Genomic DNA, 22,915 nt, shown 5'->3' with positions numbered 1-22,915 from the left:
AAGCTATAAAAAAAAAAAAAACTACACCCACCCCTCATCCTGCAGGGCTACTACGAACCTCTCAACTCGAACTTCGTATCGTACCGTCCCTCTCGCTCTCGTATTAAATAGTATAAGTGTCAGAGGGACCACACGACACGAACTTCGACTTTCGAGTTTCGTAGTGCCCTGCTGACACTTGACGTTTCGACACGTGCTCGTGATCATGGAACGAAATAGCGAGCTTCTCTAAAATCACGGCACGCGGAACAAAACCCGAATTTAATTCATAAAATTAGTAATGACCGCCATAGTCTGACTAAAATATAGAATTACTAGCTTTTGCCCGCGGCTTCTCCCGCGTGGAATTCGGTTATCGCGCGCTGTTCCCTCGGGAACTGCATTTTTCCGGGATTAAAAGTATCTAACGGTTTTTATTAAGTCGTGTCTTGTGGTCGCGTCGGTTCAGTCGGTTTTGTTTTTGGAGTCTTTTTCTATGGCACAAAGTAACTTAACACTAAACACTAACTAAATGCTTTTATTTTATGAGAAGCAGAAATCAATAAGTCCAATAACATCAAAAAGAGTACAACCTAGAGAGACAGTTCCAATTAGTCAAGTACTTTTAACCGCAGCGTTTTTCTAAGGAAGGGACCTATAAACAAACAGTAAGTATTTACAGTGGCTGCTGACTGCTATTGTTTAGGGTCATCAGTAGGTAAACTTGTAAAAAAAACAAGTCCGCAACTCTGTTCTTCAACCCTAAATAGTTGTGAGATATAGAGGTGGGTAAATCCGGATCTGAAGATTCAAAAGAGTCAGATCCTCAAGCGGATCCGAATCCCTTAATGACTCCTTTCAAATCTTATTGACTCCGGAGTTACTAACTCCGACTGGATCGAGCGGCTCGTCTCGCTCGTGATCGCCGTCACGCTCACTCACACTGACTCGCTCCGTCCGCCTGCTTTCGCTCTCGCTCGGCTCGGATCGGATCGGCAGGGCTACTACGAAACTCGAAGTTCGTATCGTACCGTCCCTCTCGCTCTCGTATTAAAAAGTATGTGTCAGAGGGACCGCACGACACGAACTTCGATTTTGGAGTTTCGTAGTAGCCCTGCGGATCGGATCTTGGACTTGGATCTTATCATCTATGTTTGGTTGGTCGGTTCGGTTCGGTACTCGGACTTGGACTAACGAACGAATCTTTCTCTCTCTCACGAATCTGTACTTCAGTTCAGTCAGCGGGTGGGGCACCGCAGTACCGTACCGACACCGACCGACCGAACCGAGCCGGGGCGGATCGGCCATAGATAAATTAATAATCGCTCGAAAGAACCGGAGTCAATAAAGGAGTCGGATTCAATAAGCGGATTCGGTACCGACACCGGAGCTGGATCTAGTGAGTCAGATCACTTCGCGGAGTTGAGATTACCCATGTCTAGTGAGATACATGTAATACCAAGTCGGTTGATTTATTCAGTCCGTACTGTCTGCTAGAAGTGCCTTAGAGTTTTGATGATCGGTCAGTCAGTCAGTGATGAGTGACAAAATTAAGAAACTTATATGACTAGCTATAATTCTTAAACTAGTGGCTCAATTTGAAGGAAATTTCAAAACATATCGTGTTTATACAATGCCTGCTTGGTTACTAAAAATTCAGGCTTCTAGTTTTATTCACACCAAATTTATGGGGGGGTCGAAAATGGCCTGCTTCGAGAAAAGGATGTTGGCTGTGCCGCTTGTTTCCTTGGCTTGGTGGGGCACTACCGTGCCCCCAGATATTATTGTTATTAATTAATTTGCTCACACTGATGATCTTTTGTGAATTGTTTAAAGAGATTTTTTTCTGAGAGTACAAATTAGGTACTTAATAATTATCTGAGAGTATAAGTTAATGATTATCTATCTATTATAAAGTTTATTATTATCTACCTATCCTATAATTTATCCAAAATCAGTGATTTATTGCTGGCATTATTGTAAATACAACTTATTAAACTACCAAGGTCAATCAAGATATATACTCAGCAGCACAAAATTTGGCCCTCTACATACTTTATAAACATACTTAAAATTACTTATGACTGTATACATTTGAGGGCCAAATTTTTTGCTGCTCAGTATATTGAAATATCTGTAGCAATTAATATGACTGAAGCACATGACTTCAACAAGTTTTTTTTTATATTTAACTTGCAATGTTCTCGTATGTTGGACCTATGTATGTGGCGGTCAAATCTTGCAACCTAAGTTTGACCCAACGCCGGTGTTCAGATTGACTTAAAAATTAGGCATACTTATGTAAGTCCGGTGACAATACATGAATCTGGTAGTGAAATTCTGGTGGTCCGAACAGGATCGTCTCCAGTGGCTGGAACTCTTCAACAGTTAATGGCATGACTTGAAATTTGGTATGCCAATGTAGTTTGGATGATAGTGCAAGGTACAGTCAATAAAAATGTACAATTAGCAAGAAAAGCTTGTATTAAAAATAAATAATAATTAATAATACAAAAATAAATAAATAAATGAATATTATGGGACACTTGACACCAATTGACCTAGTCCCAAACTAAGCAAAACAGTTTGTTGGCGAAAACTACACTCTTATCTTAGTTACAAATCTCTTTAACTAGATCGCATTAAATACCTACTTCCAACCCCGCTACAATACCACAAATAGCATTACATTACCATTAAAAAAAAAAAAAAATTTGACCTCATGGAAGGCATCCATCAAACACTCCTTCAATTTGCTCTTAAAGACTCCCCTGCTTACACACTCCCTCTCATCAAACAACAATTCATTGAACATTCGTGGTATCAGATACCCTCTGGTTCTCTGTCCGTAGTAGTTACAGGATCCAGGCTCCACATACCTTTTGCACGAAGTCACTCTGAAGCTGCGATTATACGTCCTACATACTTTAAAGTCTGGGCAATTGTACTGATCCATTGCTAACAAATATTTGAACTTGACATGTACTGGAAAAATATTTAGTTTCTTAAATAAAATATTATAATTTAGTTTACATTTTTCCTTCTCTTTCTTATTAATAAGTAGTTTTAATAATCTCCTTTGCAAATTTACAATTCTGTCTAAATATGTTCGAAAGGTGCGACCGTAAGCAATAAGGCCATAGCTTATTACTGAGTCTGCTAATGCATGATACAACATACGCATTGTTTTTTTGTTGAGTATATATTTAAGATTTTTGAACTTACACAATATCGATCTTAGTTTATTGCATACTGTATCTACATGAGGTTTCCAATTAAAATTACAATCTATTGTTAGCCCTAGATACCTATAGGTTTCCACGACCTCTAGCGAGTTACAACTACACATAGAAAACAAGTTATGCAAGCACCCGTACGAGTGTCCAATGATTTTAATTTGATTGATATGTTTTTTCATATGAGGAGATTTAATCATCATACATTTTGTCTTAGCGACATTTAGAATGATGCCATTATCGTGTGCCCACCTTAGTAAGTTATTAAAGGGCAGCACAGTGCTCCAGCACGCTGCTGACGCTGTTCACGTGCATGGTGTACCCCACAGGGCCGTACACGGACCCGGTCGGCACACCATACATGACGTCCGCCTCCTCTCCCCTCTCACCATTTACAATCGCATACAGAGTTCGATTTTTTAAATAGGTACGGAACCACTGGCTCACCGGACCACGAATCCCACACTCGTGCATAGCTTGGAGTAGCAAATCGTGGTCCAGCGTGTCGAATGCTTTTTTTAAATCTATAAATAAGACAGCAACATACATTTTCTTATCCAGCTTATCATTAATATCATCAGCAAACCGCACCAGAGCTGTTGACGTACTTCGCCCTTTCCGAAATCCGTGCTGCGCATCAGATAATAAATTGTGCTTATCCAAAAATGCATGAATCTGCTCAATTATTACCTTTTCTGTTATTTTGTTTACTACTGACAATATAGCTATTGGTCTATAATTCGAGTACTCCAAATGGCTACCTTGTTTATATATAGGACGTATAATAGCTCTTTTTAACAAATCAGGGTAGTGACCCGTTCGTGCACACATATTTACATACTTATAAACATAAATACATATTAAACATCCAAGACCCGTGAACAAACATTCATATTATTCATACAATCATCTGCTCCGGCCGGGGATCGAACCCGGGACCTCAAGCTTCATAGTCAGATTCTCTAACCACTTGGCCATTCGCTTGTCTAAATGACATTTTCAACTAAAACTTATTGCTAAAAAAGTTTTGAGATGCAATGTTATAACAATACTTAAGTCAGTTATTTTAGTCAGTACCGAGTACTGAGGGGTGTTTAGTCCATTGAAATCGATTTCCACCAACTTGCTAATTTTAAAACTGCTGGAAAATACATTTTATAGTTGTCAAACAAAGAATAAGCCAATTTTTTTCTACCTACCTACTGACGGCCATCGCACTCAACACTAATCATATGCGTATCTCTTACCCCTTTTACTGCCATTGTCTTAATTATAAGACAAAAATTATCCAGGTTATTTCGCCGCCATATACCTAGTTTCGGTGTAGGTGGCGATATGGGCACGTACGAATGAAAACGTATTGGCCGTTAAAATGTTAAGTAATGATTTCTTATCAAACTGCATGGCGTTAGGGCTAGCACTATGTTCAATTAGGATTACTATAAGTAGTATAGTATACTCGTAGACGCCTGATGTTGATGATTATGCGATGGCCAAGTCACTTGTGTGTATTAAAAACAATTTGGCTTACTCTTTATTTGAGAACTATAACATGTATTTTTCCACGGTTTTAAAATAAGCTGCAAGTTGATGGAAATCGAGTTCTATGGACATCCTTCAGCACCTACTGACTAAAAATAACCGACTTGGTATATAACATTGCATCTCAAAACTTTTAGCAATGTATGGCGGGATGACTTGGACGCATATCAAATATAGTGGCAGCCTGCTCCGAGCATGCTCTCGATAGGGACGAGCGGCGGAAAGAGGGGAGGCCTTTGCCCAGCTGTGGGACCCTTTAACAGGCTATTATAATAAAAAAATGAGCCTACATGCACCATAATCGTTGCGAGATTTAAATATTTAGCACTTATACTACTAACCCTTAGTCTAGGTCTTTTTTTTTTCTCTCTTTTTTTTGAGGCTTTGAACACTCCAGGTGATCATGTCAGCCTCATGGGTGCTCGCTCATGTTTCCTACACAAGGGACATATTAAAAAATTGGTAAATGCAAATGACTTTGCCAGATGTTGGCTCTGAGAGCCAACAATTGACCTGGCCATTGTGCATGGGGCCCAAACCCCCAAGTACCCTTCTCCTTAAGTCTGAGTTCCGAGCACATTCCAACAGCAAATGGGACAAGTCATCTACCTTCCGGCAAATCTCACACAGAGGTGACGGTTTAACTCTCATCATGTGTAAGAATTTGTTTGTTGGGATGTGTCCGGAACGTACACTGAAAGCAGATACTAACACTTTTCTTGTAAGGTTGGCAGAGTCAAACCAAGGTGTCCATATCGGACTAGCTTGGATGGTTCTGTACCAGACCCCTACACCCCTGGTTACACACTGTTCACCAAAATGGTATTCCCACTTCTGTAAACTTCTTTTGATTTTGGGAATAAGTTCACTGGCAAAGGGAACAGTGTCTGTTACAGAGCCATCCATTACAGCGGCTTTCGCAAGCTTATCCACTGCTTCATTTCCTGCCAACCCTACATGAGAAGGAATCCACTGTATTTTAACAGACTTGCCTCCAGAGATCATCTCATGAATCACCTGGAGCGCTTCATAGGCAATAGGCATTCCTCTCCGACCAGACACGCATCGACTAAGATGCTGTAGTGCGCTCCTTGAATCAGATAATACTACAACAGGGGAATTATTGCCTAAGTTATTAACATAATTCAAAGCCTCTTTGATGGCTACAAGTTCCGCTCTCATGACGCATGTATCATCATGTAGCTTCAACATGAGTGAGACGTTATTTTGTGGATCAAACATAGCTGCTCTAGTTCCCTGAACACACTTTGAACCATCTGTGTATATTTTATATGCTTGGTTATATCGCACACATAGCATGTTCAGAGTACTATTTCTTAATGACTGGCTCTGCAGATGTCGCTTAGGAGCAACAATGTCGTCTATTTTATCAATTATGCATGCCCTGGCGTCAACAGATGACATCCAAGTGCTCAGAGAGTACATTTCCAGTTTGTCACTGCGATACACAGGCAAATCCTTCCACTCATTATAGATGCTAGCTAATAGAGGGAAATTTCCATCAGTAAATAAATTTCGACTGGCCAAAATGCTCTGTATCGCAGTCACAACGGAGCTGTTTGTTCTTGAAATCACTCTTAAGTCTAGGTTTTAGTCTAGGTCTAAAAGAATTAATGTACCTATATCTACTAACAAAACTATAGATTAGATTTAATCGGCAATAAATAAATATTATTATATATAAGAACTGCGTTGCGCTAACTAATAATAATACCTAATGTAACACCTTCCACAAATATGTACATGACTTTACAATGAAATAAATAAATATACCTAAACTTGGAATATTCCGTAAAAAATACGAAATCCTTAGAAAAATATTACTTTTTTTTTCGTAATGGCTACGGAACCCTATTTCCGGCGTGTCCGACATGCTCTTGGCCGTTTTTTTTTTGAATATTTTGATGGGATCTCATCACTTTTTGTAGGCAGTTTTGCAACTTTGGCCGTGTCGATATCTTATAGGTACTCGATAATTTTATGCGGTACACTAAAAGTTGGGAGTTGTGACAGTTATAAGGCAATTCCTTCGTGGCTCATCTCACATTAGCATACATTGCAAATACTATTTTAGGCAAGTGGATCACTGATGTCTCCTGGGTATGGGATTACAAGCTTACTTATGTAGCTTTTGTAACTTTTTTCTATGCTTATATAATAGGCTGAATAAAAATTAATTAAGTATATTTGAAATTTAGAGCTTGTGGGTCTGCTAGAAGTACCTTAGAATTATGATGATCGTAAGTCAGTGAGTATGTCAGTGACAAAACTGAGGAATTTTGACATGTTATAGTTCTTAAACTGGGTAAGAGTACATGTTTAAATCGAATGTTATTGATAATACCTATATGCGCGCTGCCGTGCCGTGCCCCCAGATAATCTGTACCCTTAGTGTAAGTTTTCGGTTACAAAATACGTCTCGATCGCGAACGCTTTAAAATCTCAATTTGTATGGAAACACGAACATTACAAACGTTCCGCTAGAGGCGCTGTTTGTGTTTTCATACAAATTAAGATTTTAACGCGAACGAGAGTTGTGCAATCACCTTTGTGTATGGGATGGTTACCTAATGATTCGCCGACTATTTTTAGGCAGATTATTGATTGGCAGACAACGTTTCGCCGAGTAACGGTACGCCGATGAATTTGTACGCAGATGTATTGTTTCGCAGACTAACGTTTCGTAACTCAACCTTTAGCAGACTATTTACTTGGCATATGAGTCAGTTAGCCGAACAACTATTTACAGAAATTCGTTTAGCCTATTAATCACTACACATTTTGCACATTTGGTCGAACAACCTTTCGTTTTTGTAACGGTTGAACTATTATTCAGTGCGCATATCAACTTTTCGCATCTTTTCGTTTCGCATGGGGACTGGCATTCAATACCGTGAATATGTGTGGATTACACTATGGCCTTATTGGCATTTTTACACGCCGTGCTGACCGCGCATTCTTTATGATTTTTTTTATGTACCCTCACAAGTTTCAAACGTATAACGCAAAAGTAATAAACGTATTTTTGACCATCATTTGTATTTATTTTACATTGGAGTTTAAACAAACCAAGTCGCGATGCTAGCAGTTCGGTTCTGGCACTTCGCCGGCCGCTACCGCGGCACGCTCGCTTCGCTCGCTCGGCTCGTGCGTTGTTGGTCGCAATTCTACCTAACACTCCTCCTCGCTAACGCTCGTCGTCGCACCTAACTTCATTTTGATAAAAGCTAGTATATTTATATGTGGCGTTATCTGGGAAAAGGTACCTTGTTGTCGGTATTGAGTTATTGATATCCCCATAATCTACATACATTTAGCTATCGAACCATGTAAGAAACATGCATGTAGGTTTAATAGATATTTTTTAAAAAAATGTTGAAGTTCAAAAGCCAGAAAAGGTGATTATGAGAAAATTGAATTCAAATTTGTACACCCAATAAAAGTATGTTATTGTTGGAAGTTACATAGATGACATGCTATTTGAGGAGTAGATTGTACGGGCTTTCAGGTTTCAAGAACAATTTTGTAATTGGACAACGGTTTTCCTATAGTTTACCTTGCCAAAGTGCATAAAGTAAAAATAAAAAGGTTGATGGATTTTTTTCATTTTTTTCTATTTATAGTATATTTCCATTGGATTTTATCGAAGGAAAAAATATTATGCGTAATTGGACACTAAATAAGAACTACTCCGTTTTAAATTAACGTTGTTATTATATATAAAAAATACTTTAACAAAAATAACTTTGTTGTTTACAAATGTAATTAAACAGTCAAAATCAACAAACTTTTATATTTATTACGCTAAAACATAGCCAAATGAGACTAAATTAACTCAACAAATCTTAAAAAACTAGTTTTTTCAATCTCGAAATTCAAGGTAAAGTTTAGTAAAAAGTTGGTACAATCACTATATATTTTCTAAAAGGTACCTTATCGTCGGTGGTAAAATATTTAGTGATTATGAAGTGATATCATTTGAAAACGACTAATAACTTAAGATTAATTTTAATAGTCTTAATTTAAGAACACTGTAGTATTAAAACTCTTACCAAAAACCTATAATTTTGTCTCAACACACTAAATGATTAACGTATTTGAAAAGGTACCTTATTGTCGGTCGTAAAATGTTTAGTGACATAGTTAAGAATACGATCTAAAAAAATGCTTTTGATTTGTAGTTGTAACTATTAATCGTTATTATTATTACTATAAATCAACCTCTAAAGACCAGCAGGTGGTAGGACCTTGTGCAAGGTCCGCCCGGATTGCTACCACCATCTTGCTCGCTAATCCTGCCGTGAATAGCAGTGCTTGCAATGTTGTGTTTCGGCGTGGAGAGTAAGACAGCCGGTGAAATTACTGGCATTTGAGGTATCCTAGGTTGGCAACGCATCTGCAATCCCCCTGGTGTTGCAGGTGTCTAAGGGCGGTGGTAATCTCTTACCATCAGGTGACCACTTGCTCGTTTGCCATCCAGTCGAATAAAAAAAAAGACAAATTGGCGTAAATCGTCAATAAGGGCCTTATCACACTAGCGATTCGCGGGAGAGTTGAAAGCGAGGCAAGCGAGGCGCTGCGAGCGTATAACGATTTCGCCGCAAGCGCGCAACGATGTCGCTGCTGCGAGCGCATGGCGAGTTCCCTGCTTTAGCGCCAAAAACGCCATATTGTAGACTTTCGTTTGTAGGGCGTCTTCGGCGCTAACGCAGCGAACTCGCAGCGACATCGTTGCGCGCTCGCGGCGATATAGTTTCATGCTCGCGGTGAAATCGTTACGCGCTCGAAGCGAACTCGCTGCGCGCTCACCTCGCTTTCAACTCGCCTGCAAATCGCTAGTGTAATAAGGGCCTAACTGGCTACCGCTTAAGGGTGGCCAGTTATTGATGATTTATCTTACTCTAATTAAACGCATTTTATGATGATTCTTGACGTTTTTTACGCGCCGACAAGCACCGCAATGGGCCCGCGTAGTTCCCAATGCCCAAGCTCTCTCATTCTGAGAGGAGGCCTGTGCCCAGCAGTGGGACGTATAGGCTAGGATGATGATGATGATGATGACGCGCCGACAAAGTACCGACGTCCGACACGTCTTCCAAACCGATACTGAGCGCACAGAAAGCATTCAAGAGCGGCACCGACAATAAGGTACCTTTCTTACTAAACTTTAAGGGATGTTTTAACTCATAAAAAATCGATTTAAAAACTTGTGTCTCTGTCAAATTAAAATTTAGACCCTGCTTATTAATATAGATTAAAAAAAGAAAAAATGATTTTTTTCGACATTTTACTTCAAGCGCGATTATCTCGGAAACTAGAACCGACAACAAGGTACCTTTTACCAGATAACGCCACATATAGTCAACTCAGTAAAATCCTACCTGTCGTTTGGCCGATTTTATCTACGCAGATTACGAAACAAAAATCGACTGAACATTAAATCTACTTAACAATATTAATGTCATGTGATAACTCTGCTTATCGTGTCTCGACGAACAGTTGTTCGGTTAACTGAAACAATTACGAAACAAACAATCTACTAAACGTAAATCTGCTTATCGCTATTCTTCCTACCGACTACTCGGCGAAACGAATAATAGGCGTAACGAAATTATACCAAACGTTGCTCGGCCAAAAGAAAAATCTGCCAACAGTTGTCTGCGAAACGAAAATCTGCGTAATGAAACTCGGCAAAACGACAGGTCACCGTATGGGATGTAATAAGACTGAAGACCTTATTCACTTTCTTGTGGAATGTGATCAGAATGAGGAGATCAGAGTCAGGTATTTGGATGGTATGGGCTTGTTCAATGAAGGTGTAGATGTAATTCTCAGTCGACCGCTTTCAGAAGAAGCGACGCGAATTTACAGATATATTGGACGGGCCTTTGCATCCAGAGACGTGGTTTCAGTGCAAGGGAGTGTAATATCTGTCTGTAGTGTGGTGTATATCTGAGGCTGACATAGTCACATTTGGTGTGCTAAAGCCACGTTAAAAAAAAGAGTAAAAAAATAAATAACGCGAACGCTATCGAGACGTATTTTGTAACCAAAAACATACACTAAGGGTACTGCAGCGACATCCCCGTCGTGGGGATCGTCTCCGCAGGAAGGGACTCGTAGTTGGCACAGACGCGAAACTGGATAATTAATATGATTATTTTCAGATGGAGGGAGCCGCTACGGAGTGCAAGGGCCTGACGATAACCACGCGCGGGCTCGGGCTGGCCGCGTGCGACCTGTGTTACGTGGCCGCGAGCGCCGGCGTCGCCGCCCCCGTCTACGCCATGTATCGCGTCTTCCTCGGAGTGGCCGAGGCCAAGCTGAATGCATGCTTGCCGTACTTGGAAGGGCCTATGCGCGCCTTGCAACATGAGTACAAAGTGACGCCGGACATGCTCGACGCACCGCTGAGCGTCCCCATCCTGCCGGCGCTGATCAAGCACATCATCGACGCTATCGACGTCGTAACCGTCGGCGGGACGACGTACTGCCCTTTCGTCGCGGCGCAGGAGCGGGACGCCGCGGGCGGGCTGTACCCGCGCCCCGAGAATCTCTTGCTCAGCAGCTTGCGCGAGACGGTGGTGACCCTGTCCTCTCCGGAGACGTCGGACGAGTACCGATATAAGTTCAAAAAGGAGTGTCCGATACCGGGCGCCGTCTGGGACGAGGACGATCTCCTGAAGAACGCGGACGAGATTATTCCCGAAGGGTACGACTGGAGGAAGGATTTAGAGGGTGACATGTGGCCGGTGCACATGTTTCTGATTTCGATGCAGCAAAAGTATCCGTCGATGGCGGCCGGGCCCCTGTCGCCCACAGGCGCGCGCGTGAGCCTGGCGGCGCTCATCTCGAACCGGATGGTAATGGGAGACTTGCACGCTCCGCCGCGCCGCGCCGGGGAGCCGCTGCCGGAGTACTGCGGGAGGTGCCACCCGCGGGGCACCTACGGGGGGATCTACCACAAGGTCGCAGACGCAGAGATGCCGGAAGTGGAAGCCGTGTTGGGACAGGTGGCGCTGCTGGGGGAGGTGCCCCTGTGGGAGTTGGTCGAGCCGCTGCAGCAGCCTTACGAGGTGCGGCGCGGCGCGTACATCAGGTCAAAGGACTTCATCGGCAGCTACTCGATAGCCCTGATGAGAGTCAATCAGGCCATGCTGTGTCCCCCGGCCCGCGGGGGTGGAGGGGGGCAGGAGGGCATGAAGGAACCGGAACCGGAACTTGTAAAACGTGCGATCTGACCGAAGCATGTACCGGGATATAGATCCTCGACTGGATGGCAAACAAGCAAGTGCGTCTCCTGATGGTAAGAAAAGCATCAGTTATTTAAACTTAAGCTAAAGAACCTACTTACTAAAAAAGCATAGTATACTGTAGACGAACTTTTTAATGATAATGATAGAACTTGACATAAAATATTTACTTTGTATACATAATATATTGTTATTACAGTTGACCGACCCGTCTCACAAACAACGTTCTATTGAGGGCCCCGCAAAGCCAGTACGCGACATTATGGGTAAGGACTGTTATTTACACTAACATCCTTTTTTTTCTGCAACAACGGAGCCTTTGTTTTGTATGATAGTTAAGTAATGTTTCCTTTTATATGACATCAGTTCAGACTGACTGATGTAATTAAATTTTTTCAATAATATTCGTCAATCCGATGTGTACTGGTAGGAAGCCCGCGTTGCTCTAAGGATGTGAATGACAAGAGAACCAGAATGTGTGTAACCGAAGTCTATGTTATCAGGAGACCCAATTGCTCGTTTTCCATCCAGTCAAATAAAAAATAATAAAAAATGTTATATATAATGTGGGTCGACAAACTATTTCTTGTCACTCGTTGCTATATTAGTTACGGTATCTTGAGTCACTCTTTAACCGTAAGTTTATAGGATTACAATTTGCCAAAGATGCATTTTTGTGGTAGTTTACGTAGTTTAAGTAAGCATGTTAGTATATTGTGACACATTTCTTCTATTAAACTGTACTACTTTTGTCCCCTCGCTGACGGGACAGAATATAACAACATGAAATAGCTGATTCACCCATATAATAGTGTAATATAAATCCCAATAACACTCGCGCGAGTGACGAGCCGAGTCGCGAGGCAAGTCACGAATCCATTGTAAATGTAGTCTAAGTATATTTTAATTTGTTACTTCACATAAAGGTGCTGATAAATTGAGCATTATTGTAACAGAATATCGAGCATTCGCCGTTTTTTTTGTCGAACTGAACAACGAACAGAGCAGAGCATAAGCCAAATGTAAATGCTCGTCAAAAATATAATTGTTTGACGGCGAAGCAAATTTTCCGTCGTTCCGCTTGAATGCTCGCTGAAACGCTTCTGTTTAGTGTTAGCTTTTACCTGTAATTTAACATTTGCTGGAATGCTCATTACAAGCGAACGCTCAAGTTTGTCAGCATTCAGCGCGTTTCAACGTTATTCTTTCCATAGCTCGAGTGAAATATTTTTTTTACGATAAATAAATTACTTACGCATTATCAATCTCTGAAATTTTACTTCTAATTTTTGTGTTTACTTAGTCAGGGGTTTGTTAAATAAGTTTAGCAGAATCATTTCAAAGTATATCAAAATTTCCATTCGCATTTTTCCCGAATGCTTTTTTTCTCCTACCATGGTTTTTTACTGAAGCTTATTTTCACAGTAAAGTTTCTGTAACACCTATTTGAAGGATTTTGATGACTGGTAGGAGCCACAGGGATGACTCGTAGGTAAGTCACAGGGATGACTGGTAGGGAAGTCACAGGGATGACTGGTAGGAGCCACAGGGATGACTCATAGGTAAGTCACAGGGATGACTGGTAGGGAAGTCACAGGGATGACTGGTAGGAGCCACAGGGATGACTCGTAGGTAAGTCACAGGGATGACTGGTAGGAGCCACAGGGATGACTCGTAGGTAAGTCACAGGGATGACTTGTAAGAATGTCACAGGGATGACTAGTAGCGGAGTCACAGGGATGACTCGCAAGAGAGCCATAAGAATGAAAGGAAAATAGAAAAATAAAAATTGCTGCTGAAATAAGCATGACTGGTAGTCGCAGAATGGAATAATGGTTGGCTCTCTCTATCTCTTTCTGTCTCTCTCTCGTTTTCACTCATCTTTAAGTAATACTGTGTGGAATTTATCAGAATAATGTCTAATACCATTGTTACTGATTTTGATTTGTGTGTGTGTGTGTGTGTGTGTGTGCGCGTAATTTTATTTTGTTTTGTGTCGATTGTTGCAGATTAAACACGAGGACGTGTGTCTTGTAGGATGGCTGTGTAGAATTATGAGTAAGTATGGTCCTTGTATGGTCATTACTATCTGTGATTTATTAAGGATTGGCATTATGGCACTTACGAAACGCCAGTGTTGCCATGCGTGGCGCGCTTGACAGAGCCTGAGATCTGGACGCGGGAAAAGCGATCGTCAATTGTCAGTTTGTAAAAGAAGTCTGGAAAAAGCGCGGGAAACGTTCGGTCGTTTGGTTGTGTTTTGTAATTGTTTTTGAAAATATTATGAAAATTGATTTTTTAGTTGACAAGAGTTGATTATTCGGGTATTGTAAATAATAGTTCAAGTATTCTATGTAAATTTGTATATTTTTTGTAAGTTATAGTGTATATACTGGACATATAAGGGTAAGTTTTTTGTAATCTTTGTACTTCAGGTAACTCCTTATGGAGTTACCTGAAGACCCAGGGGGGACTGCCCCAGACATAGGACATAATGTGACCATTGTAGATGGATCTAGCACTGATGGCTCTTGTAGCCAGGATAATATTAACCGCAGGAAACGACACTCTGTAAAAACATGTCGCCACTGCAACAAAAAAAGGTCAAGACAACGTCATGGCGAGGCTTTAATAATAAAAGAAGATGATTGTGTTTGTAATTTTGATGAAAGCCGTCAAAGAATGCATAATATATTCGCTAAACCAACTCCCAAGCCACAGCCACAACACATCACTCCTTCTGCAACTAATGATTCAGTACCAGCACCAGCTCAATCATTGACTAACTCGACATCCACAGCTCCCCAACCAGTAGACAGAATGATGTACCAGAAATCAGATGTAGCCCCATTTAATGTACATGTACAACGATTGCAAATCTCAGAAAATGACAATGTCTCTCTACACCCAGTAGTGTTTGGGAAATTTCTAAGGAAAAATAATATTTCCCAAATTGTTAATGGGAGCCTGAAACGCATTGGAAGAAATAGAGTGACTATTTCTTTCAGCGATTTTCAGGCTGCCAATAACTTTTTGACCAACCCTGCCCTGTCAGCATCCAACTACAAGACATTCATCCCGACTTTCTCTGTCACCCGGTTGGGAATTGTACGAGGCGTTCCCTCCGAGTGGTCAGAGGAAGAAGTTTTAGAGAATATCTCTGTTCCTATAGGTTGTGGACCGATATTAAAAGTTAGACGACTAAAAAGGAAAGCTATTGAGTCAGGTGTCAGTGAGTTAAAACCTACAGAGTCAGTGGTACTTACCTTTGATGGCCAAGTTTTGCCCAAACGCATATTCATGTGCTATGCAGCACTACCTGTAGACCTATACATATATCCTACTATACAATGCTACAACTGTTGTCGCTTTGGGCATGTCAGAGGTCAGTGCCGCTCAACTCCCAGATGTTACAAATGTGGTCAGGGACATACTGGAGAAAAATGTGAAGTTGATGATGAGCATATACGATGTTGTTTGTGCAAAGGTTCTCACCTTGCTACTGATAAAAAATGTCTAGAATTTGAGAGACAAAAAAATATAAAGGAGACCATGGCTAAGAGCTGTGTGTCATATTTTGAAGCTAATAAACAACACCCTCCTATCTCAAAAATTTCATATGCTGATGCATTACTCAGTAATAACACTAATGGAACAGAAAAGGATTTCTCACACTCTAGTCCAACTACATCTTACTCACACACTAGCCCAACTACATCTTATAAGAAAACTATCTTTATGAAACCTCGCTCCCCACCCCAATCTAGATCTAAAGGATATGATGTGGCAGCGCATAATGCCTTGACAAGGGATTATGACATGCCTGTCACTAACAAAACTATTTATAAATCTAATGAGACCACTCAATCTGTGAAAGAAATAATTCTATTGATCATTAAGTTACTGTCCCAATCTGGATTGGGTAGTAGTATCTCACCGTCCCACGCTGCCCCTATTATGAATTTTTTCACTCAACTCTTAACCGATAATGAACAGCCAATTTCAAATCCTTCAATGGAACTGTAGAAGTATAATTCCAAAGAAAGCTGATTTACTCTATTTAATAAATAAGTTTAATTTAAAAATTATAGCCTTGCAAGAAACTTGGTTAAAGCCTTCATCCAATTTCAGGATATCAGGATTTTCTTGTATAAGAGAGGACCGCTCTGATGGATATGCCGGTGTTGCTTTGCTTGTAAAGCATGGCATTCCTTATTCACATATTCCTCTTCCTGCTCATAACAATGATATATCTATAATTGCTGTTTCCGTTAATAATATCTGTTTTGTCTCATTATATATCCCTCACCCTTCTTCAACTATTTATAATGAAGTAAATGACATATTGTTACTGCTTCCGAAGCCTCTTATTCTTCTTGGAGATTTGAATGCCCAACATCAATCTTGGGGTAGTTCCACCACCAATTCCTATGGCAATCTAGTCATTGATATGATGGACTCCCATAATCTTTGTATCCTAAATGATCGTTCTCCCACCCGACGAACTGCACCTGGAGAGGGAATAAGTTGCCCAGATGTTTCTATTTGTAGTCCAAATTTATTTTCTTCTTTATCCTGGAAGGTCTCTCCTCTTTCATTCGGAAGTGATCATTTCACTATTCTTCTGTCATTTCCGTTTAATAACTCTCCTACTCAAAAGAGTCCTCCTCGTTTAAAGTACAATTTGAGTAACGCTAACTGGGACACATTCAAGGAACATCTTGATCAAAAAATTTCCTCTCTTCCTTCAATCGAACACAGCGACGAAGCCACATGTGCAGCCGCTCTGGCAAAGATAATGGTCGAGACTGCTGATAATGTTTTTCCAGTGAAAAAAGTAGGAGGAAACAACATTCCTTCTCCTCCATGGTGGGATTCGGAATGTACTGCAGCGGCCAAGAGGCGAAAGGAGGCTGAACTTGCTTACAGAGAATCTAGCACCAATGAAAACTTTGATTTTGTTTTGGAGGAAATAGACAAGACAAAAAAGCTTTTTAAAAAAAAGAAGTTTGAAGGTTGGAGAAACTTTTGCTTATCTGTATCTCCTAATACAAACCCTTCTGTGGTTTGGAATAATATTAAAAGATTTCGATCTGCTTTTAAAGAAGACTGTTCCTCCAACCTTCCTTCTACATTAGCAAATGATTTTCTGGATAAACTCGCTCCACCCACTGTTCCTGAGTTTATTCCTTTACCTCCAGTGCTGGACCTGAGCGGGCTTAATGGTCCATTCACACTACCAGAACTCAAAGGAGTCATTTCTAAAACTAAAGATTCAGCTCCTGGACCAGATGGTATACCATATTCATTCTTTACCCATCTAAATGATATTCCTCTTCTATACTTCCTAAAACTAATTAACAAAATATTGATATCTGGCGAGATTCCCGAGGCTTGGAAATGTCAAGATGTGTTACCTTTCCTGAAACCAAAGAAGGAACCTTTTGATGTGTCTTCTTATCGGCCTGTAGCTCTGTCCACTGTCCTAATGAAACTTACGGAACATCTGGTCAAAAATCGCCTAGAGTGGTTTATTGAAACTAACAATATACTTAGCCAAAATCAATTTGGTTTTAGGCGTGGCAGAGGTACCATTGATAATATAGCTGTTCTTATCACGGACATTAGACAAGCATTTTCCGATGGCAATACTTTGATTGCAGCATTTATGGACATTTCAGCAGCGTACGATAATGTCATTATTTCTCGCCTTCACAAAAAACTTCAAAATCTTAAAGTACCACTTTTGCTTTCCAATTTTATTATAAATATGCTGTCAGGAAGGTGTATCAATCTTACCGTAGATGGCACTAAGAAATCTAGGCTTTTGTGGAGAGGGTTACCTCAAGGCTCGGTTTTAAGCCCGCTACTCTACAACATATACAGCCATGACCTAGAAGATACTTTAGGTACAGAGGTTAAAGTTCTGCAATATGCCGATGACTTGCTTGTATATTGCTCACACCGAAATTCTGAAATAGCTTCAGTTTGCTTAACTGAATCCCTTAATCACCTGAAAAACTGGCTGGATGACAATGGCCTTGAGATTTCCCACTCTAAGAGCGTCGTGGTTCCTTTCGCCAGGACAAGGGTACCGCCTGTGGTTTCTGTCAATTTTGATGGCCACCCCATTCCAACGAAAAGCTTTACACGTTTCCTTGGTGTTGTGTTGGATTTTAAACTTACTGGTGTTCCCCATTGCGACTATACTGTAGCTAAGTGCGAACGACTTTTAAACATGATACGATGTCTTTCAGGTGTCTGGTGGGGTGCTCATCCATTTTCGCTTAGACTCCTATACAACGCTTTGATTAGAAGTAGCATGGATTATGGCACATTCTTATTAATCCCGGGTCAAGTTAATGGCTTTAAACGTTTAGATGCTGTCCAGTCCAAAGCTCTACGCCTGATCTGTGGTGCAATGAAATCAAGCCCTATAAATTGCCTACAAGTCGAATGTGTGGAACCACCTTTACATTTAAGACGTCAATTTTTGTCAGATAAGTTCTTATTTCGCTGCTTTCAAAATTCCAATCATCCCCTACGATCAAGCCTTCCACTATTAAATAACTCTTTGGCATCATCTAGTTATTGGTCGCATAAAATAACTCCGTGCCTTGTGAAAAGCTTCCAAAGGTACAGGTCCCTACAATCTCCAACCTATCACTATCCAGAATATCCCCTTTTCTGTGATAATTTCTCTGCCCTTACTTTATCTCCTGATGTTCATCTCAATTTAGGAGTAACCAAAAATGATATGGACCCTAACGCTAATTTCAATTCTATAAAAGACGATCGGTGGCATAGCTGGCATCATATATACTCTGATTCTTCCAAACATGCGTCTTTTGGCCATGTGGGGGTTGGGGTGTACCATGCTCAATACAAAATTAGTCAGAAAATTAAACTCCCTCCTGAAACGTCAGTATTTACGGGAGAATGCTTTGGATTACTTAAAGCCGTGGAATATATCTTACTTGCCAAACTCAGAAAAACTTTGATTATAACTGATTCAAAAAGCGCTCTTCAAGCTCTTAGTAAATTCCCATTTAACTGCAAAGTAATATTCCCTGCCATTATCAAATTAAGAACTCTCCTTGCCAATTGTTCTGATTTGGGGTACTCAGTGTCTTTTGGTTGGGTTCCAAGTCACTGTGATATTTCTGGTAATGTAATTGCTGATCGGCTAGCCAATGAAGCTGTTAAAGATGGTGATCTTTTTCCATATAAGAATTACAGTCATGATCTGGCCGCTCTCGCTGGTTCATCTCTTAGAGAGAGCTGGAGAGAGAAGTGGATTGAAAGTTGCCAGATCAAGGGCAAATATTATTATTCTATTCAACCTAGCATTCCGTGTAAACCTTGGTTTGGCAAATTTAAATTTGGTAAGAGAGCTACCTGCTGCCTTATCCGTATGAGACTGGGTCATGTTTGTACTCCCGCCAGCCTTGCTAAATTTAAACTGATCGAGTCTGATGTTTGTGAGTGTGGCTTGGGCATTGCAGACACTAATCATATATTTCTCTCATGTCCTCTCCATGACAACTCCTTCCTTTATGAACAGCTTACATCCTACAAGGTCCCATTACCTACATCCATCTCTGTCCTTTTAGCCTCTAATGACATAACTATATATAACTTATTGAACATATTTATAAATAATAATAATATTAAAATTTAAATATGTATTCCTCATCTCACTAAATTTAATTTATCATGTGTACCTATGTAAAATACTTATCTTTATTTCTTCCGTTTTAATCCCATGTAATCTTCTCCTGTTGAATTCCGTTTTCCGTATTCCAAATTCCCGTATTTTCTACTGATTTCGTTTCCTTACCTTTACGCGTCTGTGGCGGATGCGCAAGCCGCGCGAGCCAGAAAAAAAAAAAAAAAAAAAAAAAAAAAAGAAGTCTGGCCGAGTCGACAGTCTCAGGAACTGTTACTCGTTTCTTTATTATTTAGCTAGGCTTTTCTTAAGTTATTGTGAATCGTTATGATAGCTGCATTTCTAAGATTTCAGTGAACGAGTGTCGTATTGTTTTGGTTTTATCTTGACCACAATTAGTGGATTTTTGTTAGTTCTTCAAAATAGTTTCATTCTCTGCCCGAATCCCACTTGTTACGCCCACATTGGTCATGTTAGGGCTGATCCCGGCTCTCTAAGTCCTATCTTACGACATATATAATATATTTTAATTAAAATTGAGGCCTGATCATACCTACCATTTTTTTAAAGAAACCTACGCCTAACCTATACACAAACATATTAATACATTCACTCTTAATTACTTCTTAATTTCTAAGTATTTCCAAGATACATTTTGTAACCAGTAACTTAATAGACAATGAACTAAAATAATTTCCTTGCTCACCCGCGACCTTACGATAGCTAAGCTTATGCAAAATATGCGTGTTCATGCAGTTCCTCCACCTCCACACTGTAAGAACACACACAAATCACACAAACCCATCTATCACCACCACCACACTACACTGACGCGTTTCGAACTCAAACAGAGCTCATCTTCAGAGTGACACAACCGTACACCATGCTACCAGTTGTTAACCTAACGAACCACAACCACCGTTTTAACTTGTCACTGTAACTCCCCAAGTACCCACATACGTTTTATGAAACAAAACAAAACTACCCACAAATTATTAATAATTTTTTTTAACCGTCCTTCAAAACTACCTTGATTTTTTATTTATTTACTGTCAAGGCATGTTTTATTAACTACCATTGCTGAAATTAGATCCAAGCCGTAGCAAGGGAGATGAAACTAAATTTACCTGCTCATTAATAATAGACCCCATACTGTTGTATCTAATTATCTCCATGCATCCTAAAACATCGAGACGAAACCCCTTGCCACAATAATGTAACACTTCATACGAATCGGAGTCCGATAAAGAATGATTTAGTTCCAACAAATGTTTGGCAAAATTCGACTTATCAGGATGCTCATTCCTATATGCCGAAACATGCTCTTTAAATCTAGCATTAAAACTGCGTCCTGTCTGACCAACATATACTTTACTGCAGTCATTACAAGTGAGCTTGTATACACCCGATCTAGTTCCTTTATCTACCATCTCTTTGTGGTTACAAAGTTTAGAGTACAAAGAGTTGTTAGTCTTAAAGGCTACCTTAACATTGTTTGATTTTAAAATACCACAAATTCTATCAGACAAACGACCAACGTATGAAATGCTACACCTATATTTGTTAGAAGACTGCGATGGTAACACGGCGTAAAGCATGCTATTCACTATCCGTGCCTGCTTCTTCTGAACCAAACTATTGACCATTGATTTAGTATAACCATTCGACAACGCTATCTGATAAATAGTATTTAACTCTAAATCAAAATCTTCCTAGAAAGAGGTACAGTTAACAATCTATGTACATAACAATGAAAAGCTGCTAATTTATGCTGCCACGGGTGATTAGACGATGCTGGTATCACGGCATCTGTGTACGTGGGCTTTCGGTAAATTTTGAACTGGTGTTTATTATTAAATCTAATAATTGTCAAATCCAAAAAGTTTAACGAAAAATTCTTCTAATTCTTTTTTAAATTTTATTTTAACATGTTTGTTATTTAAACCATTCACAAACAAGTCGAGCTGTCTCATACTTCCCCTCCAGCACAGAATTAAATCATCAACGTACCTATAATAATACACAATATTATTATTACCCACTATGTACCTATTTTCAAAGTAATCCATAAAAATATCTGCCATTAATGGACTCAGAGGTGATCCCATTGCTAAACCATCACTCTGTAAATAATACTGTCCATTAAACCGGAAATAATTTTGCTTCATGCATAAAGTTACCAAATCAATTAATTCACAAACCTCCCCAGGATGTAAACGCTTCCTTTCCAAATGGTTTTTAAGAATAACTATTGTCTCACTATATGGTACATTAGTAAATAAACTATCTACATCTAAAGAAAGCAATGTTGCGTTAGGCGGAATGCTGTAATCTTTAATTTTGCTAACTAACCACCCCCAACACAACAATCCGCAACAACAACATTTGCAACGCAACATTGCTTTCTTTAGATAGACTAGCCAGGAGAGGGCGCCACAGTGTTACTGTTTTATATCGTCTCCGTAATATTTTCGGATAAAACTAGTTCAAGTGCATATAACCTACTAAAAAAAGAAGAAAAGTTATAAAGATCATAAGACTTTCAACATAAATTGTGGGCAGTGTTTAAAAAAATCAGTGTAAAAATCAAAAATCAGTGAAATAAACTCAAAGCTAATTAAACTGTTACTGGGCGAAATAAGTGTCTTTTTCGAAATAAAAGCCAGTACTGAGTGATCAGACTTGCATACGCTGCGTGGAGTGTTGTTTAAACAGATAGTGAAGACTTAATTCAAAAATATTAAAAATCATAAACTAATCTATCACATGAACCAGCAAAAATTGACTACCTAGATACGTGAACAACGCCATCTTTTGTAATCCGAGAGTACTACTGCATGGAACGAATACGTCAATCACTGAGCGATTAGCAGACCGAGTCTACTTAATAACTTGATAACAACACGTAAAGGTGGCACTAGAGTGCGCTACTAGTAACATAAACAAAAAGTATCCCTATCTCAACATGGAAGAAGTACTGAGAGCACTCCAAAAAATCCAAAAAGAATTAGATGAACAAAAAATAACCATCCAAAAAAAGCGGAGAAAATGTAACAGAGCAAGTAAACGCATAATATAAATAACATACTAGATGAGAAATTCAAGATTTTGAAGAAAAGTATGAAAAACTCAAGGATAAATTGGATAATCAAGAAAAAAGATTATACTTCCTCGAAAAAACAAGCTAGGCAAAGGAATATAGTTCTATTTGGTCT

The 22,915-nt window shown here is 39.8% G+C and overlaps 2 protein-coding genes across 4 annotated transcripts in view; both read left to right on the top strand.

Annotated features, from left to right (window-relative positions):
- Window positions 1-22,915, top strand: part of LOC141441554 (venom dipeptidyl peptidase 4-like) — a 123,252-nt gene that overhangs the window by 78,060 nt on the left and 22,277 nt on the right. The gene's annotated exons all lie outside the window — the stretch shown is intronic.
- On the top strand, window positions 178-13,009 carry LOC141441618 (uncharacterized). Of its 2 annotated transcripts, XR_012452823.1 has the most exons (3): window positions 178-647; window positions 10,946-12,084; window positions 12,231-13,009. XR_012452823.1 is itself a non-coding variant. In XM_074106419.1 (2 exons), exon 2 carries the CDS (start codon window positions 10,946-10,948, stop codon window positions 12,017-12,019), a length of 1,074 nt encoding a protein of 357 aa, XP_073962520.1. In that variant the 5' UTR covers window positions 178-647; the 3' UTR covers window positions 12,020-13,009. The 2 variants fall into 2 exon arrangements, 1 of the variants encoding a protein (XP_073962520.1); XM_074106419.1 differs by having other exon boundaries at window positions 10,946-13,009.

This window comes from Choristoneura fumiferana, chromosome 2 (genome assembly GCF_025370935.1).
Source record: "Choristoneura fumiferana chromosome 2, NRCan_CFum_1, whole genome shotgun sequence".
NCBI lineage: Eukaryota > Metazoa > Arthropoda > Insecta > Lepidoptera > Tortricidae > Choristoneura > Choristoneura fumiferana.
This window is presented reverse-complemented; position numbering and strand designations above follow the sequence as displayed.

What these genes read in the sequence shown, in the direction of transcription:
- LOC141441618 (XM_074106419.1), top strand. Translation starts at nt 10,946, where the DNA reads ATGGAGGGAGCCGCTACGGAGTGCAAGGGCCTGACGATAACCACGCGC.